General features: G+C 42.4%; 2 protein-coding genes across 2 annotated transcripts in view; one reads left to right on the top strand and one right to left on the bottom strand.

Annotated features, from left to right (window-relative positions):
* Positions 1-12,842, bottom strand: part of Lrriq4 (leucine rich repeats and IQ motif containing 4) — a 41,621-nt gene extending 28,779 nt beyond the window's left edge. The window contains exon 1 of the mRNA XM_004652360.2: positions 11,823-12,842. Within this exon, the coding sequence (XP_004652417.2) occupies positions 11,823-12,842 (1,020 nt within the window). The remainder of the gene's footprint in view (positions 1-11,822) is intronic.
* A 6,029-nt stretch (positions 12,843-18,871) lies between these two features.
* Positions 18,872-19,339, top strand: LOC101602469 (riboflavin kinase-like). The gene has a single exon (XM_045130320.1). The coding sequence runs from the start codon at positions 18,872-18,874 to the stop codon at positions 19,337-19,339; it is 468 nt and encodes a 155-aa protein (XP_044986255.1).
* The last annotated feature ends 2,645 nt before the right edge of the window (positions 19,340-21,984 follow it).

The following is a 21,984-nucleotide window of genomic DNA, read 5'->3' as shown; positions in this document are numbered from 1 at the left end:
TTCCTACATTCACCTCCTCCCTGTTATGTGTGCCACCTTACTTCCATTCTGATTAGACCTTGGCTCAGCTCAGCACCCCTCCCTCACACTTCTCCAAAGTTCATCACTGGGGAACAGGCCACTCACAGGTGGAGGAAAAAAAGGAAGCCTACCATATGAATAACCTATCTGTAAAGGCTTGTACAACTGGAATTTTCCAGAAGGCACTGCTTTATGTTTTGTGTAAGATAAGATTTTATTTTCCTTAAAATGTTTCCAGTTATTTCCAGTTATGTATTTATTTATTCATTTATTTATCTTAGGCAGGGCCTCATGTAGCCTAAGCTGGCCTCCAACTTGCTATGTCACCAAGAATGACCTTACGCTCTTGATCCTTCTGACTCCACCTCTCAAGCTCTGGAATTGCAGGTACACACTGCCACATTCAGCTCATTGATTTATTTTAAAAAAATCAGAGCAAATTAATCTCCAGAGACATTGAATTTTAATTCTTCTCATAATCCATAACAAAATTCTTCATTGGCACATGGTTCCTGTCAAAGCAATCCTTCACACAGTGAAGTCTGATACAATGGGAAAAGATTCTTTAATAAGTTCTTTATAGGGCTGGAGAGGTGGCTTAGCCTTTAAGGCACATGGCTGCAAAGCCAAAGGACCCAGATTCGGTACCCTAATACTCACATAAGCCCAATGCACATGATAGTGCATGTATATGGAGCTTGTTTGCAGTGGTTAGAGGCCCTGGAATGCCCACTCTCTCACACACTCAAATAAATAAATATATTTTTAAAACATATTAAATTTGGAAAAAAAAAAAAAAGAAGTTCACTATAAACTAATATTGTAGTTACCTTCTTGTTCCTGGGACAAAGCACCTGACAAAAAACAGCTGACGGAAGGAAAGTTTTCATTTCAGTTTACAGTCTCAAGGAGAAGTTTCATGATGGCAGGGAAAAAAAAAATTGTAAAACAGAGGCTACACATCACCTCCTTGTCACAGCAGGTGGCAAACAGCAACAGGAGAGTGAGCCAAGGTCTATCAAAGGGAGCTGGCTACAATACCCCAAAACCTACCCCCAACAACACTCCTTCTCCAGCAAGGCTTCATCTCACAAACTGCCATCAGCTGAGAACCAAGCATTCAGAACACATGAGTTTATGGGGGACATTTGATTGAAACCACCACATCTAATAATTCCACTCTATTGTTTAATTAACTCACAGGTTTATCGTTAGTTTTTCCAAGAGCATTGAGTATTCAGGGCTTTTTTTCTTCCCTAGGATATTCAAGAGCTAATATTTAGTTTCATCATAGTTGCAGAGAACAATGGAATAAATCTAGACATACAGAAAATCTACAGACCATCAACTGAGGGCAATTATTGAAGGTACTTGTTGCAATTACCTTTTCATTGCTGGGACAAACATCTGACCAGAAACAGTTGACAGGAGAAAAAGGTTGACTTCAGGCTTATAGGATCCAGGGAAGTTCCATTGTGGTGGAAGAAGCTAGGTCACTTCCACAGATCCATAGCAGAGAGACAACAGCTAGCATCTGCAGCTGTAAACAGTAACAGCCAGAGCTCTAACTGGCTCTTTACACACCCTAGGGCTGCATTAAAAGATCTGCCCCCAGTAATACCTCCTCTAGCAGGCTGCTGGAGACCCAAGCTTGATCAAAAATACCTCATGTTAACCCAGACCCAGAAAGCCAAGCGCCACATGTTCTCTCTCATATGTGGATCCTAGCTACAGATGACTGGGCTTATGCGTGAGAATGAAAATACTTAGTAGCAGAGGCCAGTAAGTTAGAAAGGAGACATAAAGGGTAGAGAAAGGAAGGGAGGAGGATACTTAATAGGTTGATATTGTATATGTGTAATTACAATAATTGTAATGGGGAGGTAATATGATGGAGAATGGAATTTCAAATGGGAAAGTATGGGGGTGGGGAGGGAGGGAATTACCATTATATTATATTTTATAATCATGGAAAATGTTAGTAAAAATTAAAAAAAAAAATACCTCATGTTATAACCCAGGTCCAGAAAGCCAATCTCCACATGTTCTGTCTCATATGTGGATCCCAACTTCTGTGTGACAACGAAAAAACTCAGTAGCGGAGGCCAGTAATTTAAAAAAAGAGATATAAAAGGAAGAGAAAGGAAGGGAAGAGGGTATTTAATAGGATGGTATTGTATATATGTAAGTAGAAGAATAGATTAACAGGGGTGAAAAGGCCCAAAGTGAGGTCAGGGGAAGAAATTGAGTAAAGGAAAGGTGGAGGGAGGGCTAATCAAAATCTAAGAGGATATAAATAAATCATATGGAATTCTCCGGTTTTGGACAATGGAACACTCAAGAGCTATAGATTGTTGCCAGAAAATTTTCAGTGCCAGGGATGGTATACCTTACAGTGAGTTGTTGGCCAGGGAGGTCCCTGATGCCCCCAAAACATTACAGGCCATTGCCAAGACCCTTGGTTTCCCACCAGGAATAAATGGTAAGACCCTATTGCTGAAGACTCCACATACTTGGGCTGAACGGCCACTTAGAAATCCTGCTGGAACCTAGCTGATAACCTCCTCCATGTAGACCAGCTGACAGAAAGCTGGAAGCAATTCTACATGCAGTTCAATGGGAGGAAGAGATACCACCAGTGAAGATACTCAATAGTGGACACTGAAAGCCTTATAATTATCCACCCAGGCCAAATGAGCTAACGGATGCAATAGTGGCACGTCTATCATGATGGAAACCAACTGCCCTCTAATTGGACTGGAGGCCCACTCCATGGGAGGGAATACATCCCTGATACTGCAAACTTAAAATGGGTAGTCATGAGCCCTAGGGGTGTAACATCTGCTGATGTCTGGATAAATGTGTATACTATGCTTATCAAACTGCCCAGTAAGCACTTCTCTTAATATTCACACCCTTATATTAATGCTACTCTCACTTTTGGTAGAGAATCTTCTCTTTTCAGATGGCAGTGACCTTGGAACGACTCAGGAGGTATCATAGTGCTGGAAAGAAGTGACTGGAGTACTGAGTAACATCTCAATCACACCTTCCAAGGCTCAGGGTCTAATGCAGAAGAGGTGGTGGAAAGAATGTAAGAGCCAAAAGAAGGGTAGGACCTACTTAGCAACAAATAACCTGTTGTGATGTCCACAAGTGCAATAGTGGCACACAGCCATGGTGGGGCACCAGCTGTTCTTGATTTGGCTAACTGATCCCCTCAGTGGTACTAGACCCATAGCTGGAGCTGGGAAACAAGTCAGAACCATATCCAAACATAAGCCCACTCTCCAATATCAAGCTATCATCAATCATGGGCTACAAGAGGGCCTACACCTATTAAACTCTTTATAAAAAAAAGTAAGGGTTGGGCTGGAGAGATGGCTTAGCGGTTAAGCGCTTGCCTGTGAAGCCTAAGGACCCCGGTTCAAGGCTCGGTTCCCCAGGTCCCACGTTAGCCAGATGCACAAGGGGGCGCACGCGTCTGGAGTTCGTTTGCAGAGGCTGGAAGCCCTGGCGCGCCCATTCCCTCTCTCTCCCTCTATCTGTCTTTCTCTCTGTGTCTGTCGCTCTCAAATAAATAAATTTTTAAAAAATTTTTAAAAAATTTAAAAAAAAAAAGTAAGGGTTATCTCATTTGTCCTGGTGCGAACTTACTCTCCATTGGAGAATCTGTTTCTTTTTTTCAGATAGATGCAGATCCTAAGGAGAGAGCCACCCCATCATACCTCAAAAGGGCCCTGGCTGAAACTAAGGAAAATTGGCAAAACAAGCAAGGGTGCTGTTTTCCTGGTGAACAAGATACCAGCACAACGGGGAAGGAGGCCAACACAGAGAAAAATCAACTCTTACCAATCAGAGAGCCAGAGCCTCAGAGGCCCCCAATACCTCATCACTGAAGCAGACCAAAAATGAACCCAACATGGCTCAGGGAAATTTTGCAGAAGAGGGGGAGGAAAGAATGTCAGAGTCACATGTTGGGTCATGATATGCAGAGACATTTATTGTACCAATAACTGTGGGCTAACTCCACAATGCACGACCCATATACCTCCACAAGGAGGGGCCAATGGGGAAGGGGTAGGTCACGGATGAGCCTAATAATGGTACCAAACTGCCTGTATTTGCTGAATAGAAAACTAATTTAAAAAAACTAATTAATAAAACAATTTTAAAAAAGAAAACAAAAAAGAATAAAAATCATTATTTGTATTTTTTTAAAAAAGACAGGGAGGGACATAATTTAACCCATTATATGTAATATGTCTTGAAAGTTATAAATCTGGTAGAAATGTAATATATCACATTATAATTTTATCTTCCTTGATTACTAACAACAATAAACATGTTTTACATATAAAAAAAAGAAGGGGAGGTAATTACCATGGGATATTTTTTTATAATCATGGAAAATGCTAATAAAAATTTTAAAATAAGAAAAAAAAAATGAAGAAGGGTAGGATTCCTTACAACGTGCTCCCTCCAGACACAAAATGGCCTGGATATCCATGACCTCACAGTGCCTGACACTACCTACACAAGACCATCATAAGAGGAGGAAATGATCATGACATCAAAATAGGGAGGGGATATGATGGAGAATGGAATTTCAAAGGGGAAAGTTGGGGGAGGGAGGGTATTACCATGGGATAGTTTTTTATAATCATGGAAGATGTTAATATAAATTGAGAAAAATAAAAAATAACCATAAAATTAAAAAGAAAAAAAAAAAAAGAAAAAATCCTCAGGTTAGCCTGGTGTGGTGGTGCATGACTTAAATCCCAGCACTTGGGAGGCAGAGGTAGGAGGATCACTGTGAGTTCGAGGCCACCCTGAGACTACATAGTAAATTCCAGGTCAACCTGGGCTAGAGCAAGGCCCTACCTCAATAAACCAAAAACAAACAAACAAACAAAAAAGAAACAAAAAAAAAACTCAGGCTGGGCATGAGATATGACTGGGTGGTTAAAGACACTTTCTTGCAAAGCCTGACTATTCAGGTTTGATTCCCCACATAAAGCCAAATGCACAAAACGGTATACTCATTTGGAGTTTGTCTGCAATGGTAAGAGACCCTGGTGAACCATTCTTTCTCTCTCTCTCTCTCTCTCTCTCTCTCTCTATCACTATCTCTCCTTGCAAATAAATTAGTGATTTTTTAAAAAAAATACCTCAGACTATTGGGGCATACATTCAAACAACCACATTTTGTTCCTAACTTCCATAGCCTTTACCAACTTTATCACTGTTCCAAAGTCTAAAAATCTCATCTGAGATTCAAGATTGTCTCTTAACTGTTAGCCCTGTATAAATCAAACATGGGTTACATACTTCCAACACAAAATGGAATAGAGTCCAGTCTCTTCTTGTTATTCCCAATGGGAATTGCAAAAGGGCATAACAAGGAGAGACTGAACCAATGCAAAAATCAATAACCGGCAGGTAAACAAGAAACCTGTGCAGATCCAAGTTCATCATCCATAACCAGTGACAAAAATCTCTGGGTTTCCAATTCCACCCCTCCAGCTGGCTGAGCATCCCAGAGAAAATTTCATCCATACCCAGCAGTTTCAGCACAGTCCTGGTATATCCAAAACATCTTTGGGTCAACACTGCAAACCACAGTTCATCTTAACAGCTCCACATAACAGCCTTACTTGGTGTTTGTACAGGGATTTCAACTCTGTTCCCATTGCTGCATCTCAGTAGTGACTGGAACTAGTTCATCTTCATACAATGACCTCACTGGGTCTCCCCATAGGGATTTCAACTGCTTCACTGTGCCCAGTCATCATTTCCAAAGAACAAAACCATGCTGCACATCCAATGATCCTTTCTTTCTAGCATTTTTTTAGGGAATTTTAAAAAATTTATTTTGAGGGCTGGAGAGATGGCTTAGAGGTTAAGGTGCATGCCTGTGAAGCCTAAGGACCCACGTTCAATTCTCCAGATCTCATGTAAGTGAGATGCACATGGTGATGCATGAGTCTGGAATTCATTTTCCATGGCTAGAGGCCCTGGTGTGCCCATTCTCACTCATTTTCTCTCCTCCTTTCTGTCTCTAATAAATTAAAAAAAGAAAGTTTGAGACAGAGAGAGAGAGAAAAAAATGGCCATGCCAGGGCCTTCAGCCGCTGCAAACAAATTCCAGATGCATGTGCCCCCTTGTGCACATGGGCAACATTGTGTGCTTGTGTCACTGAATCCGGCTTATGAGGGACCTGGAAATTTGAACATGGCTTCTTAGGTTTCACAGGCAAGCACCTTAACCACTAAGTCATCTCTTCAGCCCTCTTTTTAGCACTTTTTATACTTCCAAAACCAGGTGTAAGGCATAGCCAAATTTGTAAATCCAAGGAGGAAACAAATCTTGACCTTGAAAAGCAAATCACTCCTTTAGAATTCTTCTTTAAAGTCATCTCCTTGCAAAAGAATTTGCATTCATCCTCACTTGAGCTTTCTATGGATGAGTTTTGCACTCAGGTAGCTTTTCCGTTATCTCAATCCAGAGAAGTTGGCCCACCCTTAATGGTGGTAATTGACTTAACAGTTGAAGCATAAGTAACCTAAAATCAGTCTGTGCCTGTAACTTCAAACTTGCTTGAATTTTTCCTGTAATAAACTGTACATCTTCCATATCTTTCTGTTCTATATTTTTGCCAAGTACACCAACCTATTGCTTTTAAATTCAACCTTGATCAAACTCTAAGGGCATAGGCAGAAGGACAGACAGACTTTTTGCCAGTAGTGCAGTTCCAGCAATGTTTTCTGTTTCCTCTTTAAAAGTTCAGGGCACTTTAGGCACTTTCTTTTTTTTTATTATTTTTATTAACATTTTCCATGATTATAAAAAAATATCCCATGGTAATTCCCTCCCCCCCAACACTTTCCCCTTTGAAATTCCATTCTCCATCATATTACCTCCCCATCTCAATCATTGTACTTACATATATACAATATCAACCTATTAAGTACCCTCCTCCCTTCCTTTCTCTTCCCTTTATATCTCCTTTTTTAAATTTTTTTTATTTTTATTTATTTGAGAGTGACAGAGAGAGAAAGAGGCAGATAGAGAGAATGGGTGCGCCAGTGACCTCCAGCCACTGCAAACAAACTCGCGTGCGCCCCCTTGTGCATCTGGCTAACGTGGGTCCTGGGGAATCGAGCCTCGAACCTGGGTCCTTAGGCTTCACAGGCAAGCGCTTAACTGCTAAGCCATCTCTCCAGCCCTATATCTCCTTTTTAACTTACTGGCCTCTGCTACTGAGTTTTTTCCTTCTCACACAGAAGCCCAATCATCTGTAGCTAGGATCCACATATGAGAGAGAACATGTGGCACTTGGCTTTCTGGGCCTGGGTTACCTCACTTAGTATAATCCTTTCCAGGTCCATCCATTTTTCTGCAAATTTCATAACTTCATTTTTCTTTACTGCTGAGTAGAACTCCATTGTATAAATGTGCTACATCTTCATTATCAACTCATCAGTTGAGGGACATCTAGACTGGTTCCATTTCCCAGCTATTATAAATTGAGCAGCAATAAACATGGTTGAGCATGTACTTCTAAGGAAATGAGATGATTCTTTCGGATATATGTTTAGGCACTTTCTTGCAAAGCCTAAAGGCCTGAGTTTGTTTCCCCAGTCCCCACATAAGGCTGGATGCACAGATTGGTGCATGCATCTGGAGTTCATCTGCAGTGGCAGAAGGTGACGGGAGACCCTGGCGTGCCCCACCCCATCTGCTTTCAAGTAAATAAATATATTTTTAGAGGGCTGGAGAGATGTCTTAATGGTTAAACGCTTGCCTGTGAAGCCTAAGGACCCCAGTTCAAGGCTCGATTCCCCAGTACCCATGTAAGCCAGATGCCGAAGGTGGCGCATGCACCTGGAGCTTGTTTGCAGTGGCTGGAGGCCCTGATGTGCCCATTCTCTCCCTCTCTCTCTCCCTCCCTCCCTCTCTCTCAAGCTCCCTTTCTCTGTCTGTTTGTCACTCTCAAATAAATAAACAAAAATAAACAACAAAAAATTAAAATAAATGAATAAATATAATTTTTTAGGGTTGAAGAGATAGCTTAGTGGTTAAGGTGCTTGCCTGCAAAGCCAAATGACCCAGGTACAATTCCCTAGTATCCACATAAAGCCAGATGCACAAGGTGGTGCATGTGTCTGGAGTTTGCCGAGGCTAGAGGCCCTGGAGCACCCATTCTCTCTATCTACCCCCCTTTCTCTCTCTCTTAAATAAATAAATAAATAAAATATTTAAAAATATATTTTCTCAAAAGATTCCTGCCAGGATGGTGGAACACACCTTTAATTGCAGCACTTGGGAGGTAGAGGTAGGAGAATCGCTGTGTGAGTTTGAGGCCACCTTGACACTCAGCCTGGATAAGAGCAAAACTCCACCTCAAAAAAGAAGGAGGAGAGCCGGGCGTGGTGGCGCACGCCTTTAATCCCAGCACTCGGGAGGCAGAGGTAGGAGGATTGCCATGAGTTCGAGGCCACCCTGAGACTCCATAGTGAATTCCAGGTCAGCCTGGGCTACAGTGAGACCCTACCTCGAAAAACCAAAAAAAAAAAAAAAAAAAAGAAGGAGGAGGAGGAGGAGAGATAGAAGGAAAGAAAAAATTCTGCCAAGCCTTCACAGTCCACAATTCTGTCTGGATTTAGCACTTTCAAGCTCTCTCCAAAATAGCCCATAAAGTTCTGCTTATAGCACTGTGAGCCTCTCCCATGCAAAGTCCTTCCACATTCCTCCCGCAAACATATTCCAAAAGACCAAAAGCCACATGGTCAGATTCATCACAGCAACACCCCAAAACACTATAATTGACCTGTTTGGGGCTGAGTATACTATTTTTGTCTTATTCTTTAAAAACAATGGACTCTACTCTGTTTCATTCAGGACCAAGTCATAACAACATGCTACACTATTAACCTCACCCCTCTGCCACCTCTAGCAACCATGAAACTGCCTCATCACCTGCCCTGAAGGGAGCCCTATCAACTACATTATCCAGCCTCTCCCATAAGAACCCATCGCCATTATGGTCAGCATGAAAAAATTAACCTTCGTCTCTTATCATTAACAAAAGGCTGGAATGTTAGGTCAAGACAGGCATGATTATTGAAGCTTTTTTTTTTTTTTTTTTTTTTGAGGTAGGGTCTCAACCTAGCCCAGGCTGACCTGGTATTCTCAGGGTGGCCTCAACTCATGGTGAACCCTCCTACCTCTGCCTCACTAGTACTGCGATTAAAGGCATGTGCCACCAATAAATAAATAAGATAATTAAAAAATAATAAAAACTTCTACATCCAAAATAAACAAAAATAAGATGGGAGCCGGGTGTGGTGGCACATGCCTTTAATCCCAGCATTTAGGAGGCAGAGGTAGGAGGATCACCATGAGTTTGTGGCCACCCTGAGAATATATAGTTAATTCCAGGTCAGCCTGGGTCAGAGTGAGACCTTACCTCAGAAAACCAAAATAGGGCTGGAGAAATGGCTTAGCGGTTAAGCGCTTGCCTGTGAAGCCTAGGGACCCCGGTTTGAGGCTTGATTCCCCAGGACCCACGTTAGCCAGATGCACAAGGGGCACATGCATCTGGAGTTCGTTCTCAGCAGCTGGAGGACCTGGCGCACCCATTCTCTCTCTATCTATCTGCCTCTTTCTCTCTCTGTCTGTCACTCTCAAATAAATAAAATAAACAAAAAAAAAAGAAAAAAAAAGAAGGGGGGTTGCTGGAGAGCTGGCTTAGCAGTTAAGGCACTTGCCTGTAAAGCCTAGGGACCTGGGTTCAATTCCCTAGTACAAGGTAGCCCCTACGTCTGGAATTTGCAGTGGCTAGAGACCCTGGAGAGCCCGTACTCTCTCTATCTGCCTCTCTCTCAAATAAATAAATAATAAAATATTTTTAAAAATAAAATGGAAAGAAACTAAAGCAAACAAAACATGCATGTTTACTGCACAAATCTTTTAATAAATACTACTAAATTCCACAATTAAAGTTGAGTTCCTAGGGCTGGAGAGATGACTCAGTGGTTAAAAGCACTTGTTTGCAAAGCTTGATGAGCCTGATTCAATTCCCCCATACCTACGTAAAGCCAGATGTACAAAGTGATGCGTATATCTAGAGTTTGCATGCCAATTCTCTCTCTCTGTTTCTCAAAATACAAATAAGTATTTTTTTTTTTTTAAATGTTGAGTTCCAGCCCGGCCTTTAATCCCAGCACTCGGGAAGCAGAGGTAGGAGGATCGCCATGAGTTTGAGGCCACCCTGAGACTACACAGTGAATTCCAGGTTAGCTTGGGCTAGAGTGAGACCCTACCTTGAAAAACACAACAACAAAATGTTGAGTTCCATTTCATTGTGCGTGTGTGTGTGTGTGTTCTCCTGGTGATTGAACAATGTCTTGCACATGCTAGGCAAGCTTTGGGGAATATACCCAGCTTTATTGCCTTTCTGGTTCCTTCTGTCCAAAGACGGCCACCATTAGGAGCCTAGTGAGTTTTCTTTTAATGCATATTTTTATGCTCTTATTACATATAAATTTTCACAAAATGTGTAATATATATTTGTGCTAATTTAATATAACTGTGTGACTTAATAATGCATAGATAGTTGTCAAGGGTTTTCTTTTCAATGAGCACCACAATTTTTTTTTAATTTTATTTATTTATTTATTTGAGAGCGACAGTCACAGAGAGAAAGACAGATAGAGGGAGAGAGAGAGAATGGGCGCGCCAGGGCTTCCAGCCTCTGCAAACGAACTCCAGACGCGTGCGCCCCCTTGTGCATCTGGCTAACGTGGGACCTGGGGAACCGAGCCTCGAACCGGGGTCCTTAGGCTTCACAGGCAAGCGCTTAACCGCTAAGCCATCTCTCCAGCCCGAGCACCACAATTTTAAACTCTATCCATACCATTGTCACATATAGATCCACTTGTATAGTATTCTATGTTATGACTATTTCATGACCTATTTGCCCCCTCTTCTACTGAATGAGGCTCCCATAATCTCCCATATTTCAGATCCTCAACAATACGCTATGACAAATTTGAGCTGGAATCCTGCGCTCTCAGGGAATTTCTCTAGGAACAAATCTCTTTCGCAGTTTCCCACAAATGGAACACTACGGACTAGGGTATGTGTTAGAAAAAGCTGCCGCCTATAGAAACTGTCAGGAGGTGGCCATTGTTAAGAGTAAAGACCCTGGATCCCAGCCCTGGGTTAGAATGCTGGCTGTCATTAACACTCTGCAGCGCTGGACAAGTCTGCTCAGCTCTCTGTCTCACATGTCCTTGAGTACAGAGGCATTTAGTTCCATCACATGTTCCAAATAAACATTAGCTAGTAGTTATGGTTGCTATTGCTATCTATCGATCGATCGATCAATTGATTGATCGATCAATCTCTCTATTTATTTAGAGAGGCAGAGAGAGAGAGAGAACAGGCAATCCAGGGCCTCTAGCTAGTGCAAATGAACTCCAGATGCATGCACCACTTTGTGCATATGGCTTACATGGGTACTGGCGAATTGAACCAAACCTGGGTCCTTAGGCTTCGCAGGCAAATGCCTTAACTTCTAAGCCATCTTTCTAGTACCACTATTGCTTTTTAGGGAGAAAGAGAGTAATGTAAAGTTACCTCTTTGGGATATATCTGATAGCCCTGGAATTTTACTGACAGTTCATTAAATTTGCAGCTTGGCTACAGAACCGTCCCAAGTTTGGACAGGCGCGCGGGAGGGCGGGGGACGCTTTGAGAAGAGCAGAGTGGCCAGCAGGAAACCAAGCAGTACCTGCCTGATTTCGTTATCATCCAGCGCCAGGACTTCCAGGTTCTTGAGTGCGCAGATCTGCATGGGAAAGTGGTCCAGGAGGTTCTGGCTGAGGTCCAGGGAGCGCAGGTTGACTAGCCTGCGGAAGGAGCTCCGCAGCGCCCCCAGGCCCGTGTTGCTCAGGTACAGCACGTGCAGCGCGGTCCACTTGCAGACGGGGCGCGGCACCTTGTCCAGGCGGTTCCCGCTCAGCCCAACTTCCGTCATGTGTGCGAGCTCCTCCAGGGCGCGCGGGAGGGCGTGGAGGAGGTTGTAGGACAAGTCGAGCACCGACAGCTGGCTGCATTGGCCCAGCGCCTCGGGCAGGAGGGACAGTTGGTTATTCACCAAGTAGAACTTCTGCAGCCTGGTCAGGTTCCCAATTTCTTCCGGGATGCATTTGAGCTTGTTCTCATCCAGGTCGATGATCTCCAGGTTGTAGAGGACGCAGAGCTCCGGGGGGAAATCTTTGAACTGGTTTTGCTTCAGATAGATTTCCCTCAGCTTGGTCTGGTTCACTATGTCCTTGGGCAGAGATTCGAGCTGGTTTCCGGCCAGTCCGAACAGCTCGAGGTGATGGAGGGCTTTGCAGATCACCGTGGGAATCTCGCTCAGGCCGGTGTGGTAGAGCCGCAGCTCTCGCAGGGTGCGCAGGCAGCTGATGACCGGCAGCGAGTCCCAGAGCAGCGGGTTGTGGCTCAGGTCCAGCCCCTCCAGGTTGCCCAGCGACCCCAGCTCCGGGCACAAGATCCTCAGGTTGTTCTTGTTCAGGTAGAGGACCCTGAGGTTCGTTAAATTCTGAACAGCCGGGGGGATGTCTTCAATCTGGTTGTTTTCCAAATGTAATTCTTCCAATTCTTTTAATGCCAAAATGTCCAATGGAATGGTAGTCAGTTTCTGATTGGAACCATCAATGAAAAAGATTCTATCGGTGATCAGGTTGAAATCATTGCTCTGATTAAATTTGGTTAAGTACCCTGTTTTCAGAATCTCCTTTGACATGATTGTGATGCCAAGTTCAAACGTTCAAAATCTGAAATATTGTGAAAAATAAAAAATATATATCAAAGTTCCCCTGTTACTTGATTAACTTTAAGAGAATGAAATCTAATTAAATTATTGAAATTCTGCCACAAAAGTTTAGGTTACGAAGGGCTAGGGATATAGTTCTGTGGCACAGTACCCACCAGCCTCTCTGCTCAATCCTCATGTAGCAATTCCCTTCTCTTGCTTGGACAAAACATTCCGCCAAAAGTAGCTGATGGGGGCAAAGGGTTTATTTCAACTTACAGTTTGGAGTGGAAACTTCACCATGGAGAAGAAAGCATGGCAGAGCAGGTACCCTGGGTTTCATAGTCCAGAGCAGTGGGAAAATAGGAGCCTGGGTGAGGTAGCTCCTAACACCCAGGATGGCTGGATTAGTAAACCTTGAGGTCTGCCCCCAGCGACACACCTCCTCCAGCAAAGCTCCACCTCTTAATGGGGATTGAACCTGAGCTTAATCACAAATACATGATGCTATGAGGGGCACTTTACGTTCGAACTACTACACCTCAGTTCCTCAAGAATAATTGGGTTTTCTGCCAGCCATGGTGGCACACACCTTTAATCCTAATACTCAGGAGGCTTAGGTAATCGAATTGCTATGAGTTCAAGACAACACACACATACACATACACACACACACACACACACACACACACACATTCGAGGGCCTACATACACACACACTCAAACAACATATTTTCAGTTTTAAAGAATACTTACTTTATGGCCTGGATATCTATGACCTTATAGTGCCTGACACTACCTACACAAGACCATCATAATAGGAGGAAAAGATCATGACATCAAGATAAAAGAGAGACTGATTGAAATCTTGCTGGAACTGAGCTGATACCCTCCTCCGTGTAGACCAGCTGACAGAAAGCTGGAAGAGGCCATTCTGTATGCAGTTCAATGGGAGAAAGAGAAATCACCAGTGAAGATACTCATCAGCGGACACTGCAAGCCTTATAATTGGCCAGCCAGGCCAAATGAGCCAATGGGTGCAATAGTGGCACATCTGTTATGGGGGAAACCAACTGCTCTCTAATTGGACTGGAGGCCCACTCCATGGGTTAGGGAATACATCCCTGATACTGAAAACTTTAAACAGGGGTAGTCATAAGCCCTAGGGGTGTAACATCTGCTGTTGTCTGGCCAAATGTATATACTATGCTTATCAAACTGCCCAGTAAGCACTTCTGTTAATGTTCACACCCTTATATTAATGATACTCTCACTTTTGGTTGAGAATCTTCTCTTTTCAGATAGCAGTGACCTTGAGATGACTCAGAAGGTATCATGGGGATGGAAAGAAATGACCGCAGTGTTCAGTACTTCAATATCTGTATCACACCTTCCAAGGCTCTGGGTCTAATGAGGAAGAGGTGGCGGAAAGAATGTAAGAGCCAAAGGAAGGGCAGGACTCCATACAACATGCTCCCTCCAGACACAAAATGGCCTGGGGATATCCATGGTCTCACAGTGCCTGATACTACCTGCATGAGACCATCATAAGAGGAGGAAAAGATCAAGACATCAAAAGTAAACGAGAGACTGATTGAGATGGGGAGGGGGTATGATGGAAAGTGGAGTTTCAAAGGGGTAAGTGGGGGGAGGGAGGGTATTACCATGGGGTATTTTTTAAATAATCATGGAAGTTGTTAATAATTGTTAATAAAAAAAAGCTTTTTTGAAAAAAAAAAGAATACTTAGTTTAGGGACTGGGAAGATGGCTCAGTCGTTAAAGGTGTCTGCTTGCTTGCAGAGCGTGTCGGCTCAGGTTTGACTCCCCACTACTCCCAGCACCAGCACAAAGCCAGACACACAAAGTGGCTCATATATCTGGTTTGTGTACAGCACCCATACTCTCTCTCTCTCTCAAATAAATAAATAAAGGGCTGGAGAAATGGCTTTGCAGTTAAGTTGTTTGCTGGCAAAGCCAAAGAACCTAGGTTTGAGTCCCCAGGACCCATGTAAGCCAGATGCACAAGGTGGTACATGCGTCTGGAGTTCGTTTGCAGGGCTGGAGGCCCTGGTGCACCCATTCTCTATCTGCCCCTCTCTCTCTCAAATAAATAAAAAAAAATTGAAAAATAAATATGTTTAAACAAAGAAATACTTATTTTGATTCTATTTCCAAGTAGAACATAGAAGGTAGCAAAATGTCAGTATTCTTATCATAACCCATTAAACATTCTTATCATAACCCGTATAAAACATTAGGAAAAAAAACCTATGTTTTATGTTTCCCTTTAAGCCACCAGAAAGTTGTGGATGCCAAAAAAAAAGTTTAAAAGAATGAAACTAGGGCTTAGAAGTTGGCTCAGTGATTAGCGGCTCTTGCTTGAAAAGCCTTCCTGTCCCAGTAACCAGTTGTAAAGCCAGTCACACAAAGTGACACATGCATCTGGTGTTTGTTTGTAGCAACAAGAAGCCCTGGTACACCCATATTCATTCTCTTCCCTCCCTCCCCCACACCCACTCTCTTTCTCTTGCAAATAAATAAAATAGGGACTACAGAGATGACTTAGCAGTTAAGGTTCTCACCTGCTAAGTCTATGGACCCAGGTTTGATTCCCCAGTACCCATATAAGCCAGATGCACAAGGTAATACATGCATGCATCTGGAGTTAGTTTGCAGTGGATGGAAACCCTGGCATGCCCATTCTATCTGCCTCTCCCTCTCTCTCTCCCCACCTCTCTCTCTCAAATGAATAAAAAAATAGATAAATAAAATAAAATATGCTGTCACATTTTTGTCCTTTAGCCATTGAGCAGATTAATCTGAACTATTCAGTCCTGTAGAATAAAGGTTCATTTGCTAGATACAAACTTCTGAAAATCCAGCAGACTCCTAGACTATCCACAGCATCTAGACTGGAGAGAATAATCTAAAAAAACTAAAGTCAACTAGAAAACTTATTCTGTGCTGTAGACTTTACCAAATAACCTACTTTATTTTCAAAGAAAGGAAGAGAGAAAGAGAAAGAAATGGACATATCAGACCTCTTGCCACTGAAAATAAACTCCAGATGCATGTGCCACTTTGTGCATCTGGCTTTACATGGGTACTGGGGAATTGAACCTGGGCTGTTGGACTTTGCAAACAAGTGCTTTTAACCATGGAGCCTCTCTAGCCCCCAAATAATATTGTAATCCTTGCAATAATCCCATGAAGTAGACACTGTTCTTGTATGTTTTACAGAAAAGTAAATGAAATAAGTATAATAGTTGATGTAATTCCTCTTCTGAGAATATGGTAGGAAATTGGAACAAGTACCAGAATTTGATCTAACTTTATCTAGATTTTAAACATTGCTTCACAAGAAGCTTGGTTTTATTGAAACCATTCTGTTAGGGTATGAGGATTCATACTTGTTTTCTCTTGAAACAATCTCACTTGGGGGGGATTGTGGGAACTAAGTCATGATGATTAGAGTGCATATAAGTGTAACTGGGCTGTCAGACATAGAAAGAACTTGCTTCTCCCAACATTCATCCCTCCATAGTCACATATGCCTAAAATGTCTGACTGTGAAAGCACATATATAATCTCATGCTAATCATACATTCTACATATGCCTGGAACCAGTTTATCAGCCCATTGAAATGAACACACATGTACACGCATACTGTAGACAACGTTTGATGTTTCCATTTATAATATTTCAACATGGTAATGGTACAGAAATCATATACATTCAGTCGAAACCATAATTTGAATTTTGACCTTATCCTGGACTGTGAATATGTAAATTGATATTGCTTCACAAGGCTGGGCATCAACAGAAAGCCACAGCTCCAAGTCAGCCACACAATCGTATGGGTAGACAAACAATATTCTATAGTGTGCTGCGGTGCTAAGCTCCAACTTAAGGTATTTTCTATTTATGACAGGTTTATTGGGAGGTAACCTTATTGTAAATTGAGGACCATCTGATTTAAATAAAAAAGATTATAAAGTCAGGATTTTCAATATCCTTGTCAGTAATTCGGCCATAGTAAATTGCTTCTGGTACTTTTCCCCGGGGGATTGCTACCTGAATACAGCTAAGTTTGCATATTAATACAATCCAATGTTCCTGGGAGGTGGCTTCTAAGTGAAATCAGTATCCAGTGCTTGGATTATTTAATAAGTAGCCCCTCCTTAAAGAACTCTAAGGCCTGAGAAAAACCATTCAGAAGCTGGTTAATTTCCTCGAATGCAAAGTGAAATCTTGAAAACTTTTGTTTTCAATTCTGACTATACAAAAACTGGGTAAATAAGACTGATTTATGGGTTTCATACCATGTGTAATTCTCTCTGACACCATAAACAGCCTTTTATTTTTTATTTTTTTATTTTTGGCTCTAGCCCAGGCTGACCTGTAATTCACTATGTAATCTCAGAGTGGTCTCGAACTCATGGCAATCCTCCTACCTCTGCCTCCCGAGTGCTGGGATTAAAGGCGTGCACCACCAAGCCCAGCCACAAACAGCCATCTCTATTTAAGATAATTTCAGAATTGTACTTAAAAGTTCACACAGGTCACAAAGGTTAAAGTAGCTTTAACGGATGCGTGATGTAATAGTAAGGAATTGTGACAGAATCTGCAACCCCAAAACATGCCCCTTTGGCATGTAGATTACTTTAAGTTAAAAGCACTTGGGAAATAGAAATACAAAAAGAGAAAGGCAGGGCTGGAGAGCTGGTTCAGCAGTAAAAGGTGCTTGCTTGTAAAAACTGATGACCTGGGTGTGATTGCCCAGTAACCAAATAGAACCAGATGCACAAAGTGGTACACGCATTGGAAGTTCATTTGCAGTAGCAAGAAGCTCTGGTGTGCCCATCCTCTTTCCCCTTTCTTTTTCTCTGGGCTTAAAATATATATTATACACATACATACATACATATATATATATGTATATGTATGTATATATATATATATATATGGACACACACACATACATACATTGGTTTTTTTAAGGTAGGGTCTCACTCTAGCTCAGGCTGACCTGTAATTCATTATATAGTCTCAAGGTGGCTTCAAACTCATGGTGATCCTCTTACCTCTGCCTCCAGAGTGCTGGGATTAAAGGTGTGCACTGGGCGTGGTTGTGCATACCTTTAATCCCAGCTCTCAGGAGGCAGAGGTAGCAGGATTGCTGAGGGTTCGGGGCCACCCTGAGAATACACAGTAAATTTCAGGTCAGCCTGGGCTACTGTGAGACCCTACCTCAAAAACCAACCCCCTGGGAGGGAATTACCATGGGATATATTTTATAATCATGGAAAATGTTAATAAAAATTAAAAAAAAACCCTGAATTTTTTTTTTTCTAAAAAGGGAAGGAAACTTAATTTTGAAGAGATGGCTTAGTAGTTAAGGCACTTGCCTGCAAACCCTAATTACCCAGGTTAGTTTCCCCAGTGCCCATGTAAAGCCAGATGCACAAAGTGGCACATACATCCGGAGTTTATTTGCAGAGGCTTGAGGCCCTGGCACACCCATTCTCTCTCTCTCTTTCTCTCTCTCTCTCTGTCCCTCTCCACTCCCCTATTCTCTCTCTCTCTCTCTCTCTCTCTCTCCTTACAAATAAATAAATGAAATATTAAAAAGAAAAATTAAAAAAGGCCAGGGGTGATTGCACATGCCTTTAATCCCAGCACTCAGGAGGCAGATGTAAGAGGATCACTATGAGTTTGAGGCCACCCTGAGACAACATAGTAAATTCCAGATCAGCCTGGGCTAAAGTAAGACCCTACCTTGAAAAACTGAAAAAATAGTAATAAGCCGAGCCGTGAGCCGCGGGCTGAGCTGCCCCGCGCTCCTGCCCACCGCTGCGCTTTCTCCTGACGTTGCTGCAGGTTCGGTCCGAGTCTCCCTGCGGGTGGGGTTGTGAGGACCCGCTACGCACTCGAGAGTGTGTGCGGGCGCCGTTCCTTCCTACCGCGGCTCCTGCGGCGGAGCGGACCCGGCAGCAGCCCGCGTCCCCAGCGGACGACATGCGCAGCCTGCCGAGCTTCTGCCGCGGCCAGGTGGTGCGGGGCTTCGGCCGCGGCTCCAAGCAGCTGGGCATCCCCACGGCGAATTTTCCTGAACAAGTAGTAGACAGTCTTCCAGCTGATGTGTCCACTGGCATTTATTATGGTTGGGCCAGTGTTGGAAGTGGAGATGTCCATAAGATGGTGGTGAGCATCGGATGGAACCCATACTACAAGAATGTTAAGAAGTCCATGGAAACCCACATCATCCACACCTTCAAAGAGGACTTCTATGGGGAAATTCTCAATGTGGCCATTGTTGGCTACCTCAGACCAGAGAAGAACTTTGATTCTTTAGAGGCACTCATTTCAGCAATTCAAGGTGATATTGAGGAAGCTAAGATACGACTAGATTTACCAGAGCATTGGAAACTCAAAGATGACAATTTCTTCCAGATTTCTAAAGGCAAAATTATGAATGGCCATTGATGAAAAACTACCTTATTTATTCATTCACTGCTAAAATGTTGCTGTTCATAACTGCAGTCAAATCTTAGTTGTATTTTAAAGTCTTTGTCCCGTAGCTGTGAATTAGTTTAAACAATACAAGGTAGTTTCTCTGTTAATTTTTCAACTGTTAAAATCCATCATGCTATAGTACTAAAAAAATTCACTTAAAAGTCAAGATTCTTTTCATGTTATATGTTCACTAAAATGAACCCAATAAACATGTTAATTGTCTTATAATGGAAATATAAGAATATATATAAGAAATATGGGTGTTTAGCAAGCATGTCGAGGCCAACCTGGGACTGGAATCAATTCCAGGTCAGCCTAGGCTAGAGCAAGACCTTACCTCCAAAAAAAAAAGTCACTAATTTGAAATGAAAATTGTGGCTTCTTGTGGTAAAATACCAGTGTGTGTGTATGTATACAGCATCTGTTGCTAAACAGAGAGGGCCTTAAAAGTAAATGCATCTAAAAATGTAGCATCATTACTACAGACATGAAAATGTGCGTCGTGTGTCACTTGTTGCCCTTGTGAGGTCATCCACCCTAGTGTGTGTGTTTTTCAGGAGCTGCATTAATTTGAAGTGGCCTAGACGCTGTCAGATTTTTTAAGACAGTAAATGATCTTGTTTTTGTATTGTGTTCTTACCGTATTCTTGTCATTTAGCATTTTTCTTGACTTCGGCTCTTTTGTTTTAAGTGATTGTCTCCCCTACAGCCACTGGGAACAGCCTGCAGTGTGCACCTCACAGATCACCTGTGACTGTGCCAAACGTTCCCTCACTGTGCATGGTGGGGAAGTGCATCTCTGCCTTGCACTTTCAGAAACACATACACACACACTCTCTCTCTTTCTCTCTTTCTCATTTACAGGCTGCCTTTCTCAGGAGGTCCTGAGCACATAGCCATTAATTTGTATATACAACTTTCTTAAACAAAATGCTTTTTCCCCATAGGAAAACTGCTTATTAACCAAGTATGCCATGAAATGGAATTTTTTTTTTTTTTTAAGTTGTGGTCCTGTGTTCCAAAGCAAAATCTAAGCCTGGGTAGCTTTGTATTCATAGCTAAATCTAATTGAAGGTAGGTTTTCATTACACTTTGTAATTCGGATTTTTCTTCTAACTTGTGGCTGCTTGAGTCCTTTTGTTTATATTGACAGAGACAGGGACTTGTGGGTAGTTGGGAACCTAGACTGCAGACGGCTTTGTGTCCCACGCGATGGTGCGCTGCATCAGTGCGCACAGGGCGTAGAGGTTTGCTGGGGGGAGGCAGCGGGGGAGGGTCGGCACTGAAGTGTGCGGAAGGTCATTGTACAGATACATATGCATGTAATGTATGTGTATATTTTTATGTGATGTCGACGGCCCGGGGCTTACAAACCAAGTATAGACACCAAGTGCTCTGTACATCCTCAGCCCTGAAAATAAATGTTTTAATGTTAGAAATTTTATACTCGAAAAGTCTCAATTATCAATGGCTTTATGGAGCAAAGTCCAAAACATACAAGAAAGTATAAAGACTGAATTGTGCTGTTTAGTCTGAATAGTTTGCTGCTCATTGTGTTCTCATTAAGTGTGTTCACTGATGTTTCCTTACATTGTGTTAAATAGCCATTGCTTTTGGAAATCATAATATGTTCTCGAGGGGTTGTCTGAATTTTTAAAACTATACTACACCCGGTGTGGTGGCACACACCTTTGCACTTTTGGTCTTAGCACTCAGAAGGGTCACAGTGAGTTCAAGACCAGCCTGGGCTAGAGTAAGACCCTGCCCTGAAAAATAAGTAAATAAATAAAAACTATATTGATTATGTGTTTAGGAAATTGCAGTACCATCTTGATTAAACATTCTCGGGCCTTGAAAAAAAATAGTAATAATAAAAATAAAAAACAAGGGCTGGAGAGATGGCTTAGTGGTTAAGGCGCTTGCCTGTGAAGCCAAAGGACCCAGATTTGATTCTCCAGATCCCACATAAGCCATCATGGTGGTCCATGCATCTGTAGTGGCTAGAGCCCTGGAATACTCTCTCTCTGTTTCTAACAAGTAAATAAAAACAAAAATAAAATCTTCAAAAATAAAAATAAAATATATAGAAGGGTAGAGCATTCTCATCTTCCTTCGTTTTGATATAGAAAACGAGATAAAAGAGCTGGGCATGGTGGTATATAGGGCTGCAACATAGCAAGTTCTTGGCCAGGCTAGCAAAATGCTAGTTGAAAAGAAAGCCAGGTGTGGGGGTGCATACCTTTAATTCTAACACTTGGGAGGCAAAGGTAGGACCGATTGCTGTGAGTGTAAGTCAGCCTGAGACTACAGAGTGAGTTCCAGGTCAGCCTGGGCTAGAGTGAGACCCTACCTCAAAAAAAAAAAAAAAAAAAACCAGCCAAGAAAGGAAAACAAAAGGTAAAAACTCCTGTGAAACATGCCACATGCCTCCTTTATACCAGGAGAATGGAAGCATTTTTCATGTCAATCATGGGGACAATTCTTTGCAGGTAGATCATTTCTTTTGTTTTTTTGAGGTACAGTCTCACTCTGGCCCAGGCTGACCTGGTATTTGCTATGTAATCTCAGGGTGGCTTCATACTCATGGCAATCCTCCTACCTCTGCTTCCAAAGTG

The sequence above is a fragment of the Jaculus jaculus genome, chromosome 11 (genome assembly GCF_020740685.1).
Source record: "Jaculus jaculus isolate mJacJac1 chromosome 11, mJacJac1.mat.Y.cur, whole genome shotgun sequence".
In the NCBI taxonomy this organism is placed as follows: domain Eukaryota; kingdom Metazoa; phylum Chordata; class Mammalia; order Rodentia; family Dipodidae; genus Jaculus; species Jaculus jaculus.
This window is presented reverse-complemented; position numbering and strand designations above follow the sequence as displayed.